Here is a 25,881-nt window from a genome sequence, read left to right on the forward strand (position 1 = left end):
TTGGAACATCTTGGATATGTGAATCTACTTTTTCTTTTTTTTTTTTGGCCACGCCGTGTGGCATGTGGGATCTTAGTTCCCTGACCAGGGATCGAACCCATGCCCCCTGCAGTGGAAGTGCAGAGCCCTAACCACTGGACCGCCAGGGAAGTCCGTGAATCTACTTTTTTAACTTTAAACTTTATAAAATCTACATACAGAGCAAATATTTTGAATGAAAAGTTAGCTCCTGAATTGAGATGTGCTTGAAGTGTGGAGTACGCACAGATTTCAGACATTTAGTATGATAAAAAATGTGAAATGTCTGTTTCTTATAGTGGTTACACATTGAAATGATATTTTGGGTGTATTGGGTTCAGTGAAATATACTGTTAACTTGCTTGAGTGATCACATTTATTTCTATTAGGCACATGTAGATATGGTACAAGTGTGAAGGATCTCTTCCTCTGTGCAGCAGCCTGCATTGCCACCGTCCACCAGGTCCTCCTCTGACTTCCTTTTCTAGGCTACTGAAGACTTTGGGCCCTGTTGTTTTTTGGTGAATTCTCAGCTGGATTCTCTTTCTCATTTCTGTCCTGTCCTAATAAGGCCTGGGGGCCTCTGAGCACTTGACACTGGGCACACCTCTTGAAGCCTTTGCTTCTCCACTAAGTGTTAGACTGGTGGAGGGAAGGGGTCCAGATGCATCTCTCATCTGCGTAAGGCTTGTGGGGGGTGGGAGGAACAAGGCGGCCCATCTGTGTTACTGGTTACCTGGGAGGAGAACACTGCTCTGCTCCTCTTCTGTGTAGCTCTTTGCCCCAGGTCCCAAGCAGCACAGAGATATGGGAATCATTGGTGGGAGGACATTGAAACCCCAGAGAGGGTAGTGGGGGCACCAGCCCAGTTCAGCTCTGCTCTCCGCTGGGTGAGACGCGCCGGGCATGGAGTCTAGAAGAACTCATAGAATGCCAGAGAGTTATGTGGAGAGGTAGGGAAGGGCCATGGACCTCAAGCTGCCTAGCATTGTGGGTCTCCAGCTTTCCCCATGCACGGCTTGCAAACCAGTTAACTAAACCCAGTGAGTGCAGGTGGCGTTTTCACTGAGATGTGCGTGTGCACACATTTTCATTTTTTTATTCAGTCATTCTGTGCACTAGACCTTGGTTTGAGCTTCATGTATGATGAACGTTAGTTCCACATCCTTAAATGTTATTCCTGATTTTAATAAAAAAGCGGCAAGGAGTTCCAGGAAATGCTGCAGGTTCATTGGGAGTGTGATAGTCTGTGTACTGGGGCAGGGGTTTTGGTTTCTGATGGGCTGAGAGCTCCTCACCAGTGAGCAACTCTTATTTTCTTAAGTGGATGCTAAGGACAAGCTGACCTGACCATGTCTGCCAAGGAGTAAACTTGGGCTGTGCAGCAGAATCTGAGTCGGTGAAATTCTTCTGCAGCTGAGGTCCCCTGGGGCACAGCACCTAGGGCTGGCTTTGCCAGTGGCCACTGCCTGCGGCAAGGCCCAGCTGCCCAGAGCAGAGTGGCTGGAGGCTTGGGATGGGGGGGATGGGGGCACCCCACCCCCACCCCCACCCCCCGCCTTAGAGATCAAACATGCTTTGTAGTGTTTGACCTTTTCTCTTCAGCACCTGTATCCACTTTCCTGTCTGTCAGAGTTGGGGCACTTGACTTCTGTGGATCATTTACTTCAGTGGAAGTTAGGTGGAATTAATGGCAAACAGAAACATTAGTTTTCACAAAGAAACAGATCCCTGTCAAGTTCTTTGCTTCCCTAGCTGTTCTCATCTGAAATAGTGTGAGTTTTGTCCCTGATTGGCTTCTTTGCACTCTGAAAGTTACTGAGATCTAGAGGAGGTTGGTTATTTAAATCCACACATCCATCTGAAACTGACATGGTTAGATCCTGAGGGCAAAAGTAAACATTGAATGTTTGCTGAGGGCAGAGACCTCCTTGCAGTGCATGGAGGTGGCTTGCCCTTACCTGAGAGGAGAAGCACCTGTCTGGAAGTCAATGGTGTGTGGAAGCCAGGGCCGCTCGGCCTGTTTCCTTGGGGCTGCTTGACTGTTAGAGCACCAGCCTTTGCTGTATCCTTGGCAGTGCATGTCTAGTTTAGACACTGTCAGCTCTCATTGTTATTTGGGTTCTGTACCTGATGAAAGGTGAGGCAAGGTAAGAAGAAAAGTCATCTTAGCTGGAGCCACCTCTTGAGAGTGCCTGATAATGACAGATGTATCCTTCTTTTTCTCAGATCTTTCTTTTAAAATTCAGCTTCACAGTGAAGGTCAGAGGGTAATATCATTAAAGAAGAGGTCACCCATAAGCATTAGCTCTTCATCAGGGTAACTAAGCTCTCCTGCATCTCTAAATTCTGAGTCAGTGTGTGCCCTTGTCCTTGATAGATGTGTCTGTTCCTGGCTCCTTGGTCTGTCTCCATGTCTCCTCTTGGCCTTTGAGGGACTGATTTGGCCTTCCCTCTCAGTGAGGAGTCTTGGTGGTCAAGGCTGAAGTGTCACTTGGATGTCAGGGTAATGGTGTCTCTGGAAGCTCTCGTGTTAGCCATCTTCCTGGGCCCCTTTATTCCCTAGTAAGTGTAGTCTTGAGTCTGCCTCTCAGCTACCATTCTGCTGCTTTGAAGAGACGCTTAGAGACATGATGTGCTCTTGTAGGGATATCTCCCACCCTGTTAGCCTTGCATACTCATGGAGGTTGCTTCCCAGGGAATGAAATTGTAGGAAAGTTGGTTGGAATGTCACCTTTCCCACTCATGGGTCTATTCATCAGTTTTATTAAACATAGCAGGACTAACTGTGTGCCTGTGAGCTGGCATGTTCTGGAACATTTCAGCCACAGACAGTAAACTGCCTGTCGCCCATGTGGTGCTGCCCATCGGCTGTTGGAGGTTGTTCATCATCTGCACTTCATTTACCTTCCTCTTGGCCTCTCAAATTCCCAAACAGCTTGACTTTGACCACTTGCTTGGAGGTCAGCACTAACATGTTTCCCTGGTGTTTGGCATGCTAGAAAACACCGTAGTTGTTTTTTTTGTACTAGTTTTAAATTTCATTCATGAGGACCATGAGCTTGGATTTTATCCTTTTGCTGGAAGTGGGAGGGTTCCAGAGAACCAATGTGACATCACTCTCAAAAGCTTTCTGATCTACACCCAGGCCACCCAAGACTGTACTTTGAGCCTTGTTTGGCTAATCCTAGTTTCTCACTCTTAGACATTTTCTTCACTTCAGTACTTTATCTTTTGTGAAGTGAACACCATCTCCCATTCTTGCTTCCTTGCAGATTCTTCTGTTCTCCATCGTTACCTATGCTTCCTTCCTACTGGGAAACTCTCATCTAGGCAGAGGAAGTGCCTGGCCTCACTGCCTGCCTTGGCTTTGCGATCTGCATGACTCTGTGGCCATATTGGAGTCCACCTCTCAAAGCAGGATTTTTCTACGTGAAATAACAGCCTGTTTTGTTGGCGCTTCATATTGTAGTGTAGGTTAATCTCAGTGTTACATACACCAGAACAGCTCTTTTGGAAAACAAAATCACTTAAAAATAAAAGGTTTAAAAGTAATGGCAGACAGAGAAGTAGGAGTAATAACTTTACAAGAGACAACCAGAAGAAAATGTCAGTCTTACCTTACCTATGAAGGGCACAACCTGAGACTAGGTCAGTGGGAATGCAGAGTTTGAATTAATGGCACTGTATTTCTGTCAGTCTTCCAGCCTCTAACTTGGAGACTTGGCCAGGTCAAGACTGCTTTGAGAAGCAGTGCCTGGAGGCCAGCTCACCAGGTAAAGAGGCAGACAGATCAAAAAATCACACTAACAGAGAGGTCAGTGGGGGCTTGTGAAAGGGGGCAGATTATTAGTTGGTTGTTTTTTGTTGTTGTTGTTTTTAATTTATTTATTTAATTTATTTATTCTTGGCTGTGTTGGATCTTCGTTGCTGCGTGCGGGCTTTCTCTAGTTGCGGCGAGCAGGGGCTACTCTTTGTTGCAGTGCACAGGCTTCTCATTGCGGTGGATTCTCTTGTTGTGGAGCATGGGCTCTAGGCATGTGGGCTTCAGTAGTTGCGGCACGCGGGCTCCGTAGTTGTGGCTCACGGGCTCTAGAGCACAGGCTCAGTAGTTGTGGCGCACGGGCTTAGTTGCTCTGCGGCATGTGGGATCTTCCCAGAGCAGGGGTCAAACCCGTGTCCCCTGCATTGTCAGGTGGATTCTCAACCACTGCGCCACCAGGGAAGCCCCAGTTGGTTGGTTTTTAAATGTAAATAGGTGTAGTGGTCCACAGACCCACCACAATATCCCACTTCATTTTATGGTTTCACGTAATCACCCACTTTGTATACCTTTACCTAATTTTATCTGTATTGTGCATTTTGCTTTTCTAACATAGCATTTTGTCACCTACATTTCCCTCACCTTGACGCAAAGTCTAGAAATCTATGGAACGAGTTGCAAACTAAGGCCTGTGGGCCAATCTGAATTTTATCGGCACACGGCCATAGCTATTCGTCTAAAGATTGTTAGCAGGCTGCTTTCATGATACAGCAACAGTAGAATGAGGAATTGTAAAGACTGTATGTCTTGCACAGCTGAGTATATTTACTGTCTGGCCCTTTGTAGGAAAAATTAGCCTCCCCCTGCTGTTTTAGTAGTTTTGATCTTGTCCATATCAAAGTTTTGCTTTCTTTTTAACTGCATGCCCATCTCAGGAACGTTTTAAATTCACACATTGTCTGCCCAGATTTAACCATCAACACCATGATGTAAGCCGTGTGTCACAATGGAACCTTTTACTGTACCTCCAGCTGCTGGCAACTTTCATAGGGAAAAGATGGTGCAAAACTTTCACTGCCCCTAATTTAATGTGCCTGCTGATTGGTTTCTAAAGCAAAGGGACTGGAATTCTCATTGACGGGGTTTGTGGCCTGCCGGGGTCTGGCTCCTGGTCTTCCTGGCTGCAAGGTCCTTGTGGGCCTGGTTCCCTCCAGTGGGGGACAGAGAGCTAGAGTGTGTCTACACACCCTTAGCAGGAAGGCTAGCTCATCTCCACTTTGGGTCGCCTGGTTCAAGGCAGCTGCCAGCTTGAGTCTGAGGTGATGGGGCCCTGCTTGGCAAGTCCAGGGGGCAGGGGGCGGGGCATGTACAAGCTGCATGAAGGAGGATTAAGGCTTCTAAGAGCTGCCTCAGCACACAACCACTGGCCAGGCTCCAGACACCTCAGTCTGGCTGATGACACGAGCACTGTTCTCAGCAGCCGCCTGAGCCGGTCAGATGGAAAAGTAATCCTGTTTGTGCTTCCCTTCTGACACAGATCACACTGTGGAATGGGCCTTCACTGTGAATGGGAAGTAGCTTCTGCTCTGGGACCAGGAGGAAACATACCTTCTGATATTAGTGTTCCATAGCCAGTGTAACTAACATTTCAAGGAAGATGTTCCTAGCACAGGATAAGATTTACTGCAGATTGACTAGTATTGAGAAATTGCCAGGTTTTTACCAAAGTCAGGGTCCCCCATCCCCTTCTCTGTCCCTGGTTAGATTCTTGCTCTTGCCTCCCAAGTGATTCTTTATAAGAGAACCTTTCAGTGATGGGGAGGGGTCCTTCTTTGTCTGAAGGGTGAATGCTACTGTGAACTTGCAATTTCTTGAGAGACTAGGGTCAGCTGGCATTGGCCAGCATTTTTCTTGGCATGAAACGAGTTCAAGCCACAGCCACTCTGACCATTTACTGCTTGGGAAGCATAAATAATTTGGTCTCCACTCCCCTTGACCCCCCTCCCCATGGCATCAGCAGGGAAGTGTACTGCTGATTTCACCCATGATGTGGGCCAAGTCACAGATGGCCAGGTGCTGTGAGAATTATCTTGACTTTGATTTGTTTGCGGGGGTGGAATTCTTTGGAACTTGCTTGAGGGTCATGTGACATTCGGCTGCTTCTGCAGAGAGGGAAAGTCTGTTGATTAATACATGCCAGGACATGGAGGTGGGGTGCCCTCAGCCAAACAACAGACCCTCTGGGCCCAGCAGTTGACTAGGCCTTTGCCCCTGGGTTTGGTGAGCAGAGGCAGCTGTGGAGCAGAGCACTCAAGAGACACACAGCCCTAGGTGACCTCCTGCTGACCAGACCACCACCCACTTTGTTTTTTTGTTGCCAGGAGGATGAAGATGAAGGTGATGATGCCACCACCTCCCATGTAGGCTTGCTGTGAGGATTAAATAAGTGTTCAGTACAGGGCATCAGCCCAGGAAGCAGCAGTTACCTACTGGTCGCTTTTCTAGGCCCTAGCACAGATGTGTGTGGTGGTAGCTTGCATAAAGCTCTGCTGAGTATGGTCACTGTATTTCTTGGGAGAGTTCATGAAGCTTTCCAGTTAACCTGCACTGTTCCTGCCTTCCCTTGCATCTTGCTCCCGGCGTGCTGTATCACTTTAGGATGGAGGTGAGTGAATGGACAGGACAGAGTCAAGGTGGGGTCACTGGGCTTCATGGGCCCTCTGGGACACCAGGAGTTAAGGTGGAACTACAAGTACAGAGTGTAACTGTCAGCCTCTCACAGTGGACAGAACTGGAACTGAATCTCCAGCAATCAGCCTTTCTCTTTTCCTCTCTTGCTTGCCTTCAGAAGCCTAGACCCAAGCCTACCCTATGTCTGTCTCGCCTCCTAATCTCCAGGAAAGAAAATATTTCTGTTGAAATTTGAAAAACATTGCAATTGTGTTGGCTGCTAAATACTATCTGTCCTTAGATGAGTTGGAATGATAGCAAACAATATCCTTGAAAGCAGGAGTGCTTAATTAGGGGTCTATAAACATAGGAAAAGAACTGACATTTTTATTTTCATTAGCCCACCCAGAGGTTCCCAAACTTTCTTGGTTCACAGCATCATTAGCATCTCAATTTTTTCATCATGATCTTAGGCCAAAGGAATTACCTAACGATTTTGTTTATTAGGTAGTTAGATAGAAACAACTGAATAAGTACTAACGTCGCAACAATGGTATAGCTGTTTGGGGGGGGCACATAAATTGAAGGGAGAAATATGATATTCTTGCATTACTACAGCCAGTTCCTTACGGAATGTGTGTGCCTGTTGGGTACCGCAGAACTCCTCAAACCTTAGAACCAGAACCTTAGACACCTGCCACCCACATTTCCTATCCCACCTTGGTTTTTACATGGTACAGTCGTCCCTTGGTATCAGTGGGGGATTCGTTCTAGGACACATACACACACACACACTGCTAGGCACCCAAATCCGCAGGTGCTCAAGTCCCTTATATTGCAGCAACATGGATGGACCTAGAGATTTATATTAAGTGAAGTAAGTCAGACAGAGAAAGACACATTGCTTATATGTGGAATCTAAAAAAGAAGATACAAATGAACTTACAAAACAGAAAGAGTCACAGGTGTAGAAAACAAACTTATGGTTACCAGTGGCGAAAGGGGAGGGGAGGGATAAATTGGGAGATTGGGATTGACATATACACACTACTATGTATAATATAGACAGCTAATAAGGACTTACTGTATATAGCACAGGGAACTCTACTCAGTACTCTGTAATGGCTTATATGGGAAAAGAATCTAAAAAAGAGTGGATGTGTGTATATGTATAACTGATTCACTTTGCTGTACAGCAGAAACTAACACAACATTGTAAATCAGCTGTACTACAGTAAAAAAAAAAATTTTTTTTAATGGCATAGTGTTTGCATGTCCTCTGTCCTGTACTTTAAATTATCTCTAGGTTACTTATACCTAATACAATGTAAGCACTATGTAAATAATTGTAAACACAGTGTAAACTCTGTGTAAATAGTTGCCAGTGCACAGCAAATTCAGGTTTTGCTTTTTGGAACTTTCTAGAATGTTTCCCCCCAAATATTTTTGATCTGCTGTTGGTTGAATCTGCAGACACAAAGGGCCAACTATATTTGCTTTTTACCACAGCAACCTAAATTCAGGCTTTGTAAGATATGATATTGTCGAAAGGAATATGGTGCAGTCTAACATGATGAATTACCTTGTGCTGCTGGTTCCCACAGTGCCTCTCTGAGTTACTGTGACACCCTGTGGTGCTTCAACACTCAGTTTGGGAACCAGGACACGGACCATCTAATGTCTCTTCATCTTTTTCTTCTTACTCCTCTAAACTGGGAAGATGTTGTAAGATACCTGTTGGGAGTAGATCCAGAAATCAGACACACAGTTGGGTCATGCAGCCTTCTTTGGGTTGGAAACAATAGGTGAAATTCTCTTCCTGTCCCTTGACCTTCAAGTATCTCAACACAGTACTTGCTGGCTCCCACCTCTTGACCACAGGTCATTGTGAAAACAGAGAGGGAAGAGCGTATTTGGATCTTTCAGATGTAAAACTTTGGTTGAATTGGTTGAAGACGGTATACTTTGTCATGCGAATCCAATTAATTCCTCCATATCTGCAGATAGATTTATAAGTTTGAGTTTTCAGCCTCCTTTCCCCATTGAGCCATGGTGCTGAGAGCCATTCATTTCCTGTAGGATTGAGAGCACACAGAGAGCACCCTGTGTGCACCCTCATTGATTTACCCTGTCCCCATGCGTCCCATCTTTCGCATCTGTAAACAGCATGCTGCTGTGTGCAGGTATAGTTGAGGATGGACTACTATTCCCTACCCCACAGTCTGGGACTTGTGAAGGACAAAAGCCCAGCATGGTCACATGGCCCTTGCACTGTCCCATCCTGCCTGTCCTCCTTTCAGCTCTTCATATGCACTGGTATCTCTCCTGCCTCCAGGCCTGTGCCTGTGTTATTGCATCAGTTGTGCCTTCCCTTGTCCATCACAAGCCTTGTCCCTCTCTGCCTTACGCACCACAGGAGTGCACACCCTCTCTGTCCATGGCTACAGCAACCCTGCCATTCTTTTTCACATACTCACCCAGGTATTGCTTAATCACTCAAAGAACATCATGTCGACTGCAGAGTCCCCAAGCCTGGCATGTAGCTCAGATGGGATGCATTGGCTGAGCAATTTTCCGTGTGAGATTGCGAGCTGATTTCCTTCTCCAGAGCTTTGAAATTGAGCTAGAATCCCCAGGGTGACAATCGTGTGTGGTCACTGTAGCCCCTGAGTCGTTCACTGAGTACTTGCTGTGTACTGAGGACAAGAATAAAGTAAAGATGGCCCTGCCCTTGGGCTCCCAGGTGTGTGGGGGGGGGGGGGCTGACCATCAGAGTCACCAGACAGAGATCAGGGAAGCACCAGGTACAGCAAATGAAAGGCATGAAGGTGACAGAGAAGGTGCCCATTGTGGCCACCATGTTGTTTGGAGTGTTGACGCTAGGGGCCAGGACGGTGCAGGGTAGAGGCGACCACTGTGGGAAGAATTTACCCGAGGTGTCAACCCAGTTGGATCTGTGCCTTAGAAGAGTCGTGTTGGCTCTCACATAGCGCTGCTCACCAGTGCCTCTCTTTCTTGGCCCACAACAGACTAGAGATTCTGGTGTTTTGCTGCAGTATGCATGAATGGCTTCTTAAAGTTTCCCAATTCTTAAAGTTTCCCAAGGAGTTTACTTGCCCACAGTCCTGGGAGGGCTGAGCTGCAAGCTACAGACTGTCTGGGTGTGGCTTCTTGAGGTGCGAGTCCTGCCTGGGCCCCAAGTGGGTACAGAACAGGAGCCCAAAGCATCCCATGGTTATCCCCATGGCTCAGTTGTCGTATTTCATGATCCCTCATATCGGAGCCGTGGGTGTCACCTGTCATTGGTTGTCCTCAGAGCGTCGTAAGACAAACTTTGATATATTTATGGATCCCATCTCATCTGTCAAACACGTATCATGCCTTCTCATTTGAGCTGGCAACCTCCAGCATTTTTTTTCCTTATAAATTGACCTCAGTTGTTACAAGTATGTGGGTCTTGTGCTTAGTTTTTCATGTTACTTAAGATGGGCCAGCCCATCCTGGCTGTTTGCATTGGACCCTCCTGGGGGTGCATGTTCAGCTCACAAATGGGGATTTCTCAAAGCTCAACTGAAACTTCCCAGGAATCGTGTCAGATTATGGGCCACAGCAGCCCATAATAGAAGTGGCCTATCTTTCCACTTCCTGGGTAAGTTACTTCTCTGTGCCCTGGTTTCCTTATCTTTAAAGTGAGGATGAGGCTAGAAGCAATCTCAGAGTTGTGAGGATTTAAATGTCACTGTCAGATGTGAGCTGGCAGGCTAAAAAGGGTGTTTTGGCCTCTGTGGTAGACGTAGTGATTTAAAGCAGAGATAAGACAAAGTTAAAGGGTCAGTTTTTCTGTAGAAAAAGGTCTGTTCATTTCTTGAGCAGAAAATTCAGCTTCCTTGCTTCAAGGGCCCATGTGGGCCTGGCTTGAAGGTGAAGGAAAGTGATTGTGTCCAGAGCCCTCCATCCTTTGGCTTTGCTGAGAGTCCATTTGGAGAGAGAACAGGCACAGCCCAGCCCGGAAGCTCCAGAAGTCATTTACCTTGATTTCATCTTGCCTCGGGGACACTGCTTGAGGAGTTCCAGAATGTCATTACTTAATGGAAAATTTATGGGGCTGCTTCCTCCTGGTGGGATGGGCTTGGCTCCCCCCGCCCCCCCTCCCCCCCCAGCAACCTGCATCCTTGTGGCTGACAGAGCTCCACTGTCCTAGGGCCAGAATGTCTCCTTCAGGATGGGGCTGCTCCTGTCCTTTGTGTGCCATAGCTCACCTGGCACATGCTTGGCTGTGTAATTCCTGAGCTGCTTTCTAGGAGAGCTCTAATAGTGGAAACCAGACTGCACATCATTCTTGATCCTCACTTAACGAGATCCTCACTTAATGCCACCCTCCCTCCCTTGCTTGCTTCTCCAGCACATCCAAGACTCCCTTCCTGATGGGGCCAGAGTTACATTCATCCCCTTTTGCTCCTTTGGGCATGTTGATCCTGCTGCATGAAAACCCTCTCCCAGCCGACTCCAGGTGTCCTTAAACCCCACTGACATATTTCCTTCTCTGTGGTGCTGCTCCTCTGTCAATACTTGTGTCCAAGCACTCAGCATATCCTGTATCTCTCGGTATCTCATTTGTGGCCAGCGTCTCCCCCTTCTGTCTTACTAGCCCCAAACCCCAGTTTCTGTTGTTGCCCAATAAAAGATCATCCCCATCCACTTACCTGTGGAGGGTTTGCGAGGGAGTGCTCCATGGTCTCTGCCATCTTGTGGATGCCTCTCCGTCCTGCCTTCTTCCAGCAGTTTTCTACAAATTCTCCTAGCCCACTGGCTTCCCCACCTGGAATCTGCAGTAAGTCTTGGCTGGCTCTCCTCTGGAGAGGGTCACAGAGTGAGGCCACAGGCTAGGCTGCCCTCACCACTCCCACTTTATCCTTGTCCTTCCCTGTCTTGATACTTGCATCCTTAACTGTGGGGTTTTTCTTTTTTTTTTTAATGAGTTTACTGTTTTGTTTATAGTACCTTTATTTTGAAAGGAAACTAAATCAGGAGCCACACATGGATATCAGTAAAATTAAAAACCACGAGAACAAAACAATGATGTTAAATTCCATCCAAATAATAGTATCGTCTGCTGACACCTCTGAGCACCTTTCACACTGGCACAAACAGGGACTTTGCTTATCAATGCTGGAATGAGAATAAAAAGAAATGAAAAGAGGGGAGTAAGTAATTAAATGCCATCTACCTAAAGGCAGTCTGTGCTTCCCTGGTGCCTTCAGGGACACGGTTCTGTGAACCCTCCCATGGCCCCACCTGAGCCCTAGCATGTCACTCTGCAGGTGGCTATAGACCCTGCTTCTCTGAGATTGAGGTCCCACTCTTTATCAACTAAACCTCAGAACTTGGAGAAATCTTTTCTCTCTTCCTTGCCCAGTCACTTTAGGAATGGAAGGCATGCTTTTTGTCTGCAAAGCTCCATGCACAGCCAAATGCAGCTTCCAGGTACTGCCTCCTTCTGTCGCCTCCTTAGGCTGCCCTCACATCCTGCTTCACCTTAGGTCAGTAGTGACATGCTCCCAGCCAGATTCCTCTCTTCCTCCCACATTACACTCAGTGTCAAGTGATTCAGCCTAGCCCCTTGTTCTTTCTTCCCTCTCTTCTCTTCTCTTCTCTGAGCAAGCCCTTTCTGATGATTCTACACCTTGTCCCAGCCTTTGGATGCTCCCTCTCCCTGGATCTGTATGTGGCCCCATCCTGCTTTCTTTGGGGTATGTTTACTCAAGTCAGGGCTCCAGGATCCACCCTGTCCTTTCCAAGCTCCCAGCCAGGTGCACTTCATGTACCTCCCTCCCACCAGTAGCACCTCCATCCCCACTGTCCCACCTTGATTCATTGCATGACACTTCTTCCCAGGACCACATGGCCCTTAGTTCTGGCCATACTTGTACCAGAAGTACCCCTGATGGGAAAAGGGAAGTGCCTTGTATCCCCAGAGCCTGAAGCAGGCCTATCCAGTCATGTCTGCCTTTGGAAACTATTGTAGTCCACAATGCTCCTTCGAGCTTGTTGTGCTATTGCAAAGTTTCATCAGCCCATCATCAAATTAAGTTGCTTCAGGAAGTGTCCCTTTGTGGTCCTGAACTCCTAGCACACTGCTCTCTTGGCTTTGGGGATGCTTTCCACGGGCTGCTGGCCAGCCAGTCTCCACCTCCAGTCCCCATCACATTTTTATGCCAGATGCCCATCTGGTTTTAGCTTTGGGTGTCCCTTCCCCATCTCTAGCGCCGTGTGTGCAAGAGAGGTACCAGGGATCGGCTTTGCACCTGCAAACCCTCCTTCCTGTAAGTGTTCTTCCTGGGCTGCTGTTCTCCGTGTAGAGAACTTAGAAGTTGTCATAGGAGCTGTCCCTTTCCTCTTGGGTCTTGGGAGTTACCTGGGAGGGCGTAAACTCTTAAATTCTTGCTGGCATCTTGAAAGCAGTGGACATCATTAAATAGTTAAGTTTAGCATCAGATGCAAGACCACATCTAGACACCTAACTCGCACTGCTGTAACACGCCCTTCCTCCAGCACTGGACAATTGCTAAGATCCAGAGTCTTGCATGCAGTGGCCATGGGCTGCTCCCGCACAGGTTCCCGCCCTGCGGCAGCCTTTTCCTTGGAGCAGCACTCTCTTCATGTGTTCTCTCTGGCCATTTGATAACTAGACCTGTAATCAACCAGAGCACCCTGGAAGGAAAGCGATCTCCCTGGCCATGTCAGTTTTGTCAGGCCTCGGGCCAAGAGGTCCAGCTCTCCACAGCCCCCCATGAGGAACTCACCACTGAGTTGCTTTTACATAGCAAGTTCTCCCCTTGTGCTTTAAAATTCGGTAATTTGCTAGAACTGCATTTCCAGAAACCACTGTGAGAACCTTGTTTCAAATTACACTTGAACTGAATTATAAAGTAATTCATCAGCAACTAGAGTGCCTAGTATGTGCTAAGTGTGTTCCAGAAAGAAAGCTGTGACAGAGCCAGCCAGCTTGCTGTGTTTTTTCTTGTGCCCTCTGCCTACGAGCACCTGTGGTCCTAAAAATCTTCCCTCTTCTCCTAAGCCCTTGCCTGACTTCCTCAGCCACAGAGGTTTTCTTACCCTCACTGAACTCCTAGGTTTATTACTGGAGTTACTCATTACATGCAGGCAGCTCCTAGCTTACTTTCAGTCTTTCTTCCTCCAGAGACTGATTATTCCTTTTTCTTGCCCTCAGAAAGGTGCCGGAAAAATAGTGCACAAAAAGTGCAGATCAGTACTTTTGAGCAGATGTTTCTTCTCATTAATAGAGTGAAGAAACTCGGCATTCTGAGTAAGGGGTGGGTTAGTGCAGGGGTCCCCAACCCCCAGCATCGGTCCGCGGGCTGTTAGGAACCGGGCTGCACAGCAAGAGGTGAGCGGCGGGCCAGCGAGTGAAGCTTCATCTGTTTCTCCCCATCGCTCACATTACCACCTGAACCATATACCCAGCCCCCACCCCCCCACCCCCCCACCCCCGCCTTCCGTGGAAAAATTGTCTTCCACGAAACCGGTCCCTGGTGCCAAAAAGGTTGGGGACCACTGGGTTAGTGTGTTTCTGAGGGACGGTTTGACATTAAAAACATGAACCCACTGCCCTGTGGTTGTCCGTCCTGTTAGAATAACTGGACAGGTGCACAAAGTCGCCCTTGCAGGGATGCTCATGGTGTGTCTTGAAGCAGGCGTTGTTGAGGGCAGTGCACAGGACAGAGTGCTAATAAATAAAGCATTGATGGAGGGGAGGGCTCATGTGCCACCCCCAAGCCCCTAGCCGATCACAGGAGGTGCCCCTCTACACCTTTATAAATAAGCTTTGAAAAGCTGGTTAATAGAACAGTAGGTCAAGTATGCATTCATTTTTATGTTACCACAGTTACCTTGTGGTATTTCTGTAATCAGCAAACATGCATGATTTAAGTTACCAAGAAAATGTTCTTCATAAGTGTGAGCACTCAGCAGTGGACTGTGTGGGCTAGTCAGGAGTGGGCAGCCTGGCCTTCCTGCTCCGTCCTGCCTGGCCCCCACTCACCAAGTGGAATTACTCACTTGGCTAGATGCTTCATGAGCCACAAATACAAATAAGAATTTTAATGAAAACGACATGATTTGGGGCTTGCAAATCATCCTCTCTCATACACAGTGTCCCGTAAAAACTCTCAGATGTGAAAACTTGGTTTGTCGCGTATTGTACCCACTTCCCTGTGAACTCCATAGCTCCCATAGACCCTTCCAGCTCCTGGTTGACTCTAGACTCCATGTCCTGGCCCTCGGAGTTGGTACCTGATCTCTCTTCCCTACTGGATGATGAATCTTTGAGGAGCACGCTCACTGGGGCCCTTTTAGTCAGTGCATGGAGTGTCTCCCCAGCCAACCTGATCAGTCTTCACCAGAGGAGCTCAGCCTTTGGAGGCCACAGCCTTGGGAGATGTGTCATTGTGAGTGGCACCCATCTGCTGCCTGGTCTCTGATGGTAGCTTTTCTCTTCCCTTGTAGAGTGCCCAGTGAAGAATGTGATGGGATCAGTAGCATGTCTGCGGAGAGCGGCCCTGGGACGAGATTGAGAAATCTGCCAGTAATGGGGGATGGACTAGAAACTACCCAAATGTCTACAACGCAGGCCCAGGCCCAACCCCAGCAAGCCAACACAGCCAGCACCAACCCCCCTCCCCCGGAGACTTCCAACCCCAACAAGCCCAAGAGGCAGACCAACCAACTGCAATATCTGCTCAAAGTGGTGCTCAAGACACTATGGAAACACCAGTTTGCGTGGCCTTTCCAGCAGCCTGTGGATGCCGTCAAGCTAAACCTCCCTGTGAGTAACTTGGGCAGGGTCCGGGGCTGCCGTCCTCAGGTCTCCTCCTGTGTTGCTCCTGGTGAGGGTGGACTTACGGGAGGGTAGAGATGCCTTTGGAGTCATTGTGAAAAGTGCGGGGTCCAGCCCTGAACTCCAGCACCCACGAGGCCCTTGACTGAGTGGTTTCAGCAGTCCTGATGAATGGAAGTAGGGAAGGAGAGAAAACGTGCTCATTGGCCTAAATAATAACTGGTTTCTTTGATACTAGCATTGTGGGAAATATTCTGTAGAGATGTTGAAACGGGTAGAGGGCTGCTTGCAGCTTGCCTTTCAATTCCATGGGGAGGTAAAGTGGGGTCACTTGATGGTCCGGGCCCTCCCTCCTCAGATGTGGTCAGCCCGCTTCGCCCAGTAGGTTCAGCAGATGTGGTTGGTCAGATTGTGAGAGGGACTGGCTTGCTGCAGTACCTCTTCTGGTACTGGTGTTGTCATCATCACCCAGAGCACAGGGCAGGGAAAGGTAGTAGAATAACTCCCAGGGAGCCAAGTACATGGAGGTGGCCTGGATGGAGAGAAGGGAGTGTGGGTGCAGCTTTGTCTCTGGCTGCCTCTGCACACCCGCTCACACCTGCCTGCCTTGTTGTGGCCACACTGCACTTGCCTTTGTTCTTTTGTACCCCTGTTCCTCTCCTTTTTCCTTTGAGAGCTTTCCGTTTGCCCACATTCCTAGCAAATGGTTCTGGAAACTCAACTTGTACCTCTAACTGAACCTCGGGAGCAAACGGGATAAATGTGTTAATTTTTTCCTTTCTTCAAAGCATCAAGGACTAATTGTCTTTAAATTGCCCTCTGCTGTTTGCCAAATCCCACACACTCACCTGGGCGAGGGAATTGGAATTAGATGATTGTTGCAGTTGACCCAGATATGGGTTTACGGGTTAGAGCTGCATGGGTATGGGATCCTCGGCCTCTGCCAGGCGTCCGGTTTCAAGAAGGAGGGACACACCAGTGTGACCTTCCTTGCTTGAAAGTTGCTGTGTCTGTAACAGCTGGCCGGTACTATCTATCCGTTGAATACCCATCATATGCACTCAGGGGAAGAGAGTCAGGAGGGGGAACTGCAGGTCTGGGTCACGAACCGACTGAGGAAAGGGCATGGGAACAGAAGAAGGGTCCTCACCAAATCTGCACTTCAGAGGTCACTCTCATCATTGACCACAGTCAGGAGTAGAGGCAGCGAACCCGTCACTGGGGGGAGGCTCTTGGGAGAGCTTGCTATACCAGTTTCTAGCTGGGCTAATGGGCTGGGCCCTGCGGGGTCCACAGGTGAGGTGACCTTCCCAGAGCAAATGCAAAGAATGGGGAGAGCAGGAGCTGGGGGTTGGAATCCAAGGGGGGCCCACAGCTCTTAGAGCACTGGAGGGAGGCGGGAGGCCAGGAGAATCACCCGCAGAGAGCAGTCCCCCAAGTTTCTACGTCAGAGACTACAGGGAGGTCAAACAGATGAGGATTCCGACCTGACCCTACTGTTGGCCTTTAGGAGGGCATTGGTGACCTTAGGAAGATGTGACGCAGAAGTAGAAACCAGATTCGCGACGGTGTGAATAAGAAGGTGAGGATGTGAAGCCATCATTTCAAGAAACTTGGCTTTGAAGGGAAAGCGCGGCAGGGCCAGATGGAGGAGGGGTTGGTTTGTTACAGGAAGATGCAGGGGGTGCAGAGGCAAGGAGAGCTGAGAGGGTGAAAACTAAGGAGAAAGGGGAACTGGGGGACTTGAGATCCTGAGAAGGCAGCATCCCAGCCAGCAGGACAGACACGGGTGGGTAGTCTGTTAGGCCAAGGGGTTTGGGAGTTTGAGGTCATTCTCTGAAGTGGAGGCCAGGCTCCCCAGGGGCCACAGTGTGACTAGATGTCACCCTCAGCAGCTCTGATGTAGGAAGAAGAGAGATGGGAGAGCTAGGGGCTAACCCTGAGGAGTGGGGCAGGGCTGTTTGGCTGGGAGCAATGTCATACTAATGCCCAGTTTTCCAGGGACATCCCCTTCTCCAGGAAATATTAATAGGGCCACCTCAAAAAAGGGTTCATTCTTTTTCTGTTTTCTGATGCCTTCTAGATCTTTACCTGTGTTTTGGCCCCTGTTCCTTGCTGGGCTTCTTATTAGAATGCTTGTGCCTCTTTCATTCAGAACACATGTACAGTTGGATTGTCATGCCCCTAAACCCCTGTCTCCCTTTCAGTCCTCCCAGCCCCCATCCTCTTCTGTCATCATCTCACCTCCTCCTTCCTACTCTGTCCTCAACCACTATCCTGTTGGGCCTTGAACCACTTCTGACACACTGAGGCCAATTCAAGCACCTGACACCATTCTAAGTAGACCTTTGGCCGTGGAATAAAATCTAAATTTCCCCTGGGGCAGATATATTTGGACTTGGTTCTCTTGGGAAAGGTGGTCAGAGCAAATGTAACGTAGAAGGTCTGGTTCAGTCGCCCCTTGAGGCTGGGCAGGGCTGTGACCTTTGCCAGCCCTATGTGTATGCCAGTGGCTTCTATTCCTTTCTCATGGGTGTCAGAGCAACTCAGAACCTCACACCGCTTGCTCACCTTTTCAGTATTGTCCACCACTGTTCCTGGGCAGGACCTCGGTGCTTGCTAAAGCATAGGCCTGCCCCTCTGCTGTCAGGCTTCCCCTTGGACTTGGTTCTGATAACTTCACCTGAGTCTAATTGCGGGAGCTTCAGAGAATGTGGTTCTCAGTGGGGCTGGCTGGCTGTATGCAGGTCCCCCTTTTTGCCTGGCTCTCTGTGGTCCTTCCACCTGGAAACCTGGGCACTGCCTGATCTGTCCCCAAATTCCTCCTGTGGTTGATGTTAAAAATAAGCATTTGGTTTTAGAATAGGTTTCGATTTAGAAAAAGTTCCGATGGTAGAAGAGAGTTTGATTTGAAGGGCTTTAGGACATCTACGCCTGCCGTCTGGCTTCTTCTGTTTAGCACTTGTAGAGTAAGATCCGAAGGTTTGAGGAGTGGGTCTGCTGCCGGGGGCGGGGGCGGTGGGGGGGGCAGGGGGCAGAGGGGGTTGTGTGGTGTTTTTTGTTTTGTTTTTACTAAGGATTGTGAGGGCTGTCCATTTGATTCCTCATCTGGCACTTAACCTGGTTAGTTGTTGAACTGTATCCGGATACTAGTGGATCCTTAGTGGTAGACTGTGCAGGTAAAAGAAATGGAAGTGCGATGAACTGAAGGTAGAGGCTTTTGCTCCTTGGTTCTTTAGTGTGACAGGAAGCAAGGGATCCAGTTGTTATGGGTGGGCTTGAATGCTGGTTCTGTAGGATTTTGCATTTTATGGATGTGGAAAATTTGAAACAGGGGGCGAAAGTAGAAATTACCATGGGTTATTTTACCAGATAAGAACCACTTTTTTAAAGGTTGTATGCTTTCCGCATTACTTACTAAAAATGAAAGGACATTTTAACATCAAAAAAAATAGAGGAGAACATAGATCTCAGTAAAGACAGCCTAGCCTGTTCCCAGACAGGACAGCTGGCAAACTTGCACATTTTTTCTCTAAATTGCCACCCAGCTTTTAGTAATCCTTCCCTGATCCACTTTATCTTGGGATCCCCATGAGATGGCTCACTGATGCCATGGAAGAGCTTAGGTCTGCATGTCTGTAGAGTGACCTGGAGTGACATCTGCAGGCCCACCTGTGAGTACTGCATGGCTGCAGAGGTGACATTGGCCTTTTGCTCTCTCTGCTCCCCAGGATTACTATAAGATCATTAAAACACCTATGGATATGGGAACAATAAAGAAGCGCTTGGAAAACAACTATTACTGGAATGCTCAGGAATGTATCCAGGACTTCAACACTATGTTTACAAATTGTTACATCTACAACAAGGTGAGATGTGGAGGCTGATGGAGAAGGAGAAGGTAAAGGAGGAGGTGGGCGTGTCTGGAACCCATTGGGCAGGGGTGCTGGGTTGCAGGTGAGGTGGGATCAGAGTCCAACGAGAGGAGACCATTGGCAGCAGAGGTAAATGGGACTGCTGGTTTTGCCTGTGACTGGGTGTGTTTCTTTTGAGGCCAAAAACATTTTGGTCGTGTTTCCAAGCAGTCCTTGTTAGCTGGAAGCATGTGCTTCTGATACCCTTGGGACTTTGGTTCTTGAGCATGTCTAGTAGAGAAGGTGTGAAAAGGACAGTGATGACTCATTAAAAAGTCTGTTTGGATGACACAAATTGTCAGGAAGGAGCCTACCAAGATACAGTTGTACAAAGGTGTGCTCAAACAGACACCTAAATGTGAGAGAGGGTGCAGTGGGGCCCGCCCGCCTCATCTGGAACTGTGGACATGACCATTGACAGCTAATGGCCATAGAATCAAGTGTCCCCTTACAGGGTCTTACATGTAGACGTAAATGTCACTTAACCCAGTAGCCAAACCATTCAGCTCGATTGTGTCTTGAAGCCAGATCATTTGTTTAAAGTCTCAGCTCTCACCACTAGGTTTAAGGGAAATGTGGACAGATGAGGTTCTCCATTTAGAGCTGAGTGGGAACAGCACGTGGCAGTGTGAAGTGGGCATTTCCCCAAGCCCCAGTGAGCTGCTTTGGGGATATACTAGGGAACATTATTGGAGCCCTGCTCATGTATCTGTGGCAAGAAATCCTGTGTAATTCAGATAATGCTAGTGAAGTTGAATTATGTCGAAGGAGGCTATAGTGCAAGGGGGGCCCCTGTGTGTGGTTGGCAGTGCTTGATAGATACTTAAGGCATTGGGATGGTTTCTCAAGCCAGAGGTTAAAAGACTAGAGAGGCAGCCGACCTGCAGGCATATGAAGCCTCCATGATGCCAGGTAGGATAGCTGTGTTTTGGCCCTTTGGGGTTTAGATTGGGGAAGGACCCTGAATATGATGCTCCACACTTTGGGGCATAGGGTGGGGAGCTCTTGTTCTGTCTAGAAAGGTGGGGAGGGCTTTCCAACCCTCACCCCATGTGTCTCCTCTTTTAGCCTGGAGATGACATAGTCTTAATGGCAGAAGCTCTGGAGAAGCTCTTCTTGCAAAAAATCAACGAACTGCCCACTGAAGAAACTGAGATCATGATAGTCCAGGCAAAAGGAAGAGGACGTGGGAGGAAAGAAGCAGGTAGGGTACCTTCCGTGTCCCCAGCACTATTAGCTTCACACTGAAATAGCCTGTGGCAAAGTGGGGACCCTTAAGGCAGTGTGAAATGGGCATTTCCGCAAGCCCCAGTGAGCCGCTTTGGGGATATACTGGGGAACAGTAAAGCAGGGAAATTGGCTTTATTTCTCCCTAGGCTTTGCCAGCCTTCTCCAATTTCACGGGGAGACTGGGAGTGGTGGGAAGACGACTATATTATACACTCCCTGCCTTGTTGCTGTTTGGGTATGGTGAGGCCAGGTTCATCAGGGGAACCAGTCCAGAGGGTCATATGACCATGTGACCCTCCAGCAAAGTAGAAAAAATTGGGCCTAGCCTTTTTTTTTTTTTTTTTTGATGGACTTCAGTTAAAAACGAAGTATAACTTTTTCAAAGCATTTTTAAATTATTTGAATTCTTCATCCCACCAGTGCCATAGTCTTTGTTTTTCATTTTAGATAAATTAACCTGATCAAGGGCAGTTTTAATTAATATTCCAGTCTTAGAGCCTTAAGGTTTGTTATTTGAATTATTTATTAATACACTTGTGTTGGAGCCATGCCTGCTTATTTGATAGCCTTCTGAAGTCAAGCCGTCTTTGTCTATCTTAGCACCTACCCCTGCCCCCCAGCCTGACACAGGATTCTGAAGGCCAGCTGGTAGGGAGTAGCCTACTCATGAAATGTTTCTGTCTAGGAAAAGTTTAAACAGCTGCCTTCTGCATCTTGCCATCCGCAGCTCCGTGCTGCAGAAAGGTGATGTTTGCAAGGTAGCCTGTGCTGTGAGTTGTTTGCTTCTCTAAGGAGTGGGCTTTCACGTGACTTCCTATCCCACGTGGAAGTGGTGGCTTCATGGGAGCAGAGGGGGTTGGCTAGATCCCCTGCAGTGCTGAGGGGTAGCCAAGGAGAGCTGGTCTTGAGGGTCACCCCTTAGCCATGGAACCTGCCCAGAGGCGTCCAATATCCTTACAACCAAGGAGCCCCATCCTCCCTGCCTGGGACAAGGGGTTTGGTCTTTACATGGGGTGGATGTAGGGCCTCGTGTGTTTCGGCTCACTCACACAACTGCAGGGAGGCAGTCTGAGCCGGTCATGAAGGGCAGCAGCCGTCCAGCCTCCCCCTGTGATTCAGAGAGGTGGGGGTGGCCAATTTCCAGAAACCTTGGCCAGGGCTGCTGATTCCGGCCCCCTGCCAGAAATGCTTACTCAGAAGGCAGTGTTTCTGGGAATGAGGACAGCTCTGCCTGAAAGCACCAAGGAGCATTTTTTTGCTGTCAGTGTCCTGGTGCTGACTCTCAGCGTGTGTTTCCTGTTCCTTTGGCTCAAGCCTTCATGCTCGTGAAGGGGTCTCTGTGCCCAAGTCCCCAAGTCAGGACTTGGAGCCAGGACACCCCAGGAAGTGTGGAATGTGGTATGCCACTGCTCTCAGAGCCCCCTGGGACAGGTGGACAGATTTGGCTGAGGTCCAAGGTATTTAGGCTGTTCTGTCTCTTAGACAGATAGTTACAGAGACACTGTTTGCCATGCCCACGCCGATGTGTGCTTGCCACATGTGGCAGTGTCCCCACAAGGTCAGCCGGCGTGCAGGCATGGCATCTAACCACCTGTCCCTTTTATGATTGGTAGGGACAGCAAAACCTGGCGTCTCTACGGTACCAAACACAACGCAAGCATCGACTCCTCCGCAGACCCAGACCCCTCAGCAGAATCCGCCACCCGTGCAGGCCACACCTCACCCCTTCCCCGCTGTCACCCCCGACCTCATCGTCCAGACCCCTGTCATGACAGTGGTGCCTCCCCAGCCACTGCAGACACCCCCGCCGGTGCCCCCCCAGCCACTGCCCCCGCCCGCACCAGCCCCCCAGCCTGTGCAGAGCCACCCGCCCATCATCGCGGCCACCCCACAGCCTGTGAAGGTGAGCGTCCTGTGCGTGTGTGTGGCCCAGCCTTACCACTGGCTGGCTCCGGTCACCTCAGCTAGATGACCCTTGCCTCCCCTTCCACTCCATTGTAGTGAGGCTTACAGAAGACAGTCACCTATCCTTGCTGATGCTTCTGGCTCCCAGGGCACTTGTGGGTATTTAGGACCTGGGGGGATCAAGCTGTGTTTAAATCAGCACAGCCTAAAAGCTGCTGTCTTGCTGACCCACAGATCCCGTAATTGAGTAACACCTTCCAGAGGGTTGCTGCCCCGCTTCCCATTTCTAATTTAGACTGCATATTTGCAGATGCTGTCTAAACAGTCTCTGAAATGTGCCTCCCATGGGTGGCCAGAGTGACAGAGGTTGGCTCTGGGAGAGGTCCCTGGCATGTAGGAAACTGCTTTCAGAAGTCTCTTTGGCCTCTGGTGAGCAGATCCCACACTCAGTTATGTGCTTTCTCCTGCCACTGGCAGGGTCCTGTCCCAGCTGCAGAACAGAGTGGTAGGACAGGGGTTCCCTGTCTTCAGTCCTTCACCTGTGGAATTTACCTTTGGGCCCTGTTCCCTGTGAGTGTTGAGACCCTAGAAAGGACCTGGCTTCAGGAGTGACCCTGAGGGCCCGCTGTGCCGGCCGCTGCCTCTGACCGTGCCTATCGCGCCTGTGCTCTCGGCAGACAAAGAAGGGGGTTAAGAGGAAAGCGGACACCACCACCCCCACCACCATCGACCCCATTCACGAGCCACCCTCACTGCCCCCGGAGCCCAAGACCACCAAGCTGGTGGGCCCCCGGCGGGAGAGCAGCCGGCCTGTTAAGCCCCCGAAGAAGGACGTGCCCGACTCGCAGCAGCACCCAGCGCCAGATAAAAGCAGCAAGGTCTCGGAGCAGCTCAAGTGCTGTAGTGGCATTCTCAAGGAGATGTTTGCCAAGAAGCACGCAGCTTACGCCTGGCCTTTCTACAAGCCCGTGGACGTGGAGGCGCTGGGCCTGCATGACTACTGTGACATCATCAAGCACCCCATGGACATGAGCACAATCAAGGTTAGTGGGTGTGCCCCTGGAGCTGGGGAAGGGGCTCCCTGGGATGAGGAAGGCCAGCACGTCTGAGGCCTGTTCAAGAGGAGGGCCCAGTCTTAGTAGCTGTCTAGGCTCTTCTCACCAGCCCAGAGAAGCCCAGTGCCCCCTGCTGGAGATTATGGGGAGTCATCTGAGATCATGTGGTCATTTTGGTCACAGACCAATGCTGCCCTTTCCCTCATCTGAGGATGAGCCCTCTTGTGGCCTTGAGGCCTAGTACCCATAGATACCTTCACACGGTAGATGCTCCTGGAGAGTTTGGGGAGCGGCGACTTTGCCAGGCTCTACGTCATGGAGAGGGCCTTGGTGTCTCTTAGTAAGAGGCACACAAGTGCTGGCATTTTCACTGTAGTATTTTGAGGCCTTTTTGATTTTGTTTATTTTAAACCTTTTGGCACTTTTCTCCTTCTGAGAGTGGAGTAAGCCTGCCCAAACGTGGGATATGCAGAGCAGGGGACATTGCTGTGTTCCTTATGACCAGTGTCCTGTCTGATGTCACCAGGACAAGTACAGGCCAGGTCAGAACTGGGCCCAGCCCTCCCTTTGCAGTTCTGGCTTAAGCTCTACCTCTGTGGCTTCTCTGTCCACTTGCCTTTTAGCCAGGCAACGTGGGTGGGTTTGGATGCTAGCAGGGCAGTTCCTGGCCCTGAGACTTGCTGTTGGAGTATCTCCTTGTCCACCTGGTGCTGAGAACTGGGGTGATAACCTCTCCCCACTGTGGTCTGGGTTAAACCCAGAGCCATCGAGAAGTAGACTTGCTCCTTCCTACAGGCAGCCCTCCTTGCTGCCACCTCCCCATTGGAGCAGGGGCAGCCATGGCTAACCAGGACCCGTCCTGTCTTTCTAGTCTAAACTGGAGGCCCGTGAGTACCGTGATGCTCAGGAATTTGGTGCCGATGTCCGATTGATGTTCTCCAACTGCTACAAATACAACCCTCCTGACCATGAGGTGGTGGCCATGGCCCGCAAGCTCCAGGTGAGGCTCTCGGGGAGCTCCAGGTGTGGCATCCTGCAGAGGAGCAGGCTGGCTGGGTCCTGGGTGGGCCAGGCCACTATGGGCCTTAGCAGATTTTGTCACTTGCTTTGGTATAAAGCCATGTTGCTTTGGAAGAGTGGACTAAAGTCAGGATAACACATAAATTTTACATTGGGATTATTTCCTTATGATTAAAGCAGGGTGGTTGGTTATGGTCTTGGGCATTTTGGATTTTGGGGTGTTCCACTGAAAGCCCCCCACCCCCCTGCATTCGGTTGCCCTTGGCTGGAAGAGTGCGCGTCCTGTGCATGGCCCAACCTCTTCTCCAAAACAGACCTGTCTCAAGTCGGCGAGGGACACTCTTGCCAGGTAGACACTTTGTCACAGTTGTGAGCTGAAGTAACTGCCCAACTGTGGGCATTTCTTCAGCAGAGCCTTGAAAGCCTTTGTTTGCCTTCCCGCTTCAGGGCGGCTGCTTCTAGATGTTCTGTGTGGCCATGATGCACTAATGGGTGGGATTCGTGGCCCCTTCAAGTTGATTCTGGGTGATGTACGCTGTGGAGTGCACACATGGGTGGAAGGGAGGGACAGATTACAGCATAAATATGTGAACTAACTCCACTTTTTTCTGTTTAAAAAAAAAAAAAAGAAAAGCATATACCCCAATTTAAGCAGAGACATATCTTTGGGTAGAACGATCAGGAGTTAAAAATTATGGAGAAGAAAGTCGATATTTAGTACTGTTATAATCTGTTTTATTATTATTATTATTATTATTTGAAATTACACATAATAAAAATTCCCAGCCTCTTCTCCCCAAGGCCGCAGGTTGCACTTCTGCTTTCAGGGTCAGAGCAGACTGTGTGGGCTGGGCCACCTGCTGTCACAAGGTACAGGTCCAGTCTGCACATCCTGCATCAGGCCATCTCCTGGCATCTGGGTGGGGCTTTCTCACACCAGGCTTTCTCAGCCGTCTGTGAAATGGTTCCAGAAGCGAGGCTTGCAAAAGGCCTTTGGTGACCTGTGGGTTGGTGTCTATCAGAGGTCGCCTGAGCCCTGCTTTCCCGCCTGCCTCCCAGCTCTGTTAGCTCCACACGTTGTCATGCACTCACCAGCATAGTGTCTCCTATGTCATCATGTTGGAGCCAAGGCATGGTCCCCTTTGTTCTTTCACTGCAGCCTATCTGGGTTAGCCTTTAGTGCCCTGAAACTCTAGGTGTTTAAAAAAAAAAAAACAACTTACTAACATGGACCTGGCTGTCGTTAAACACACACTCAGACTTGAAGGTTTGTGTTTCTACTGGCTGTTTGTTTTATCTGAGGTTTTTTGTTTCGTTCTGTTTTATGTTTTTGGAAGGGGGATTCTCTTTAATTCAGTGCTGTGTTGTCTGCTTTCTTCACAAAGCTTCCTTTTTCAGTATTTACTTTTGCATTTCCCATCCTTGAAGCAGATCAGGCTTTATAACTTT

At 49.2% G+C, this 25,881-nt stretch overlaps 1 protein-coding gene across 5 annotated transcripts in view; it reads left to right on the forward strand.

Moving 5' to 3' along the window:
* Window positions 1-25,881, forward strand: part of BRD4 (bromodomain containing 4) — an 81,351-nt gene that overhangs the window by 32,017 nt on the left and 23,453 nt on the right. For 4 of the 5 annotated variants that reach the window (XM_068536593.1, XM_068536595.1, XM_068536597.1 and 1 more), the window contains exons 2-7: window positions 14,978-15,296; window positions 19,040-19,177; window positions 20,291-20,426; window positions 22,066-22,355; window positions 23,035-23,400; window positions 24,284-24,406. In XM_068536593.1, the coding sequence (XP_068392694.1) occupies window positions 15,012-15,296; window positions 19,040-19,177; window positions 20,291-20,426; window positions 22,066-22,355; window positions 23,035-23,400; window positions 24,284-24,406 (1,338 nt within the window). In that variant the 5' untranslated portion in view covers window positions 14,978-15,011. Of the gene's footprint in view, window positions 1-14,977; window positions 15,297-16,818; window positions 16,891-19,039; window positions 19,178-20,290; window positions 20,427-22,065; window positions 22,356-23,034; window positions 23,401-24,283; window positions 24,407-25,881 lie in introns of those variants that run through there. The other variant, XM_068536596.1, reaches the window with a different exon arrangement.

This window comes from Eschrichtius robustus, chromosome 2 (genome assembly GCF_028021215.1).
Source record: "Eschrichtius robustus isolate mEscRob2 chromosome 2, mEscRob2.pri, whole genome shotgun sequence".
Taxonomy (NCBI): domain Eukaryota; kingdom Metazoa; phylum Chordata; class Mammalia; order Artiodactyla; family Eschrichtiidae; genus Eschrichtius; species Eschrichtius robustus.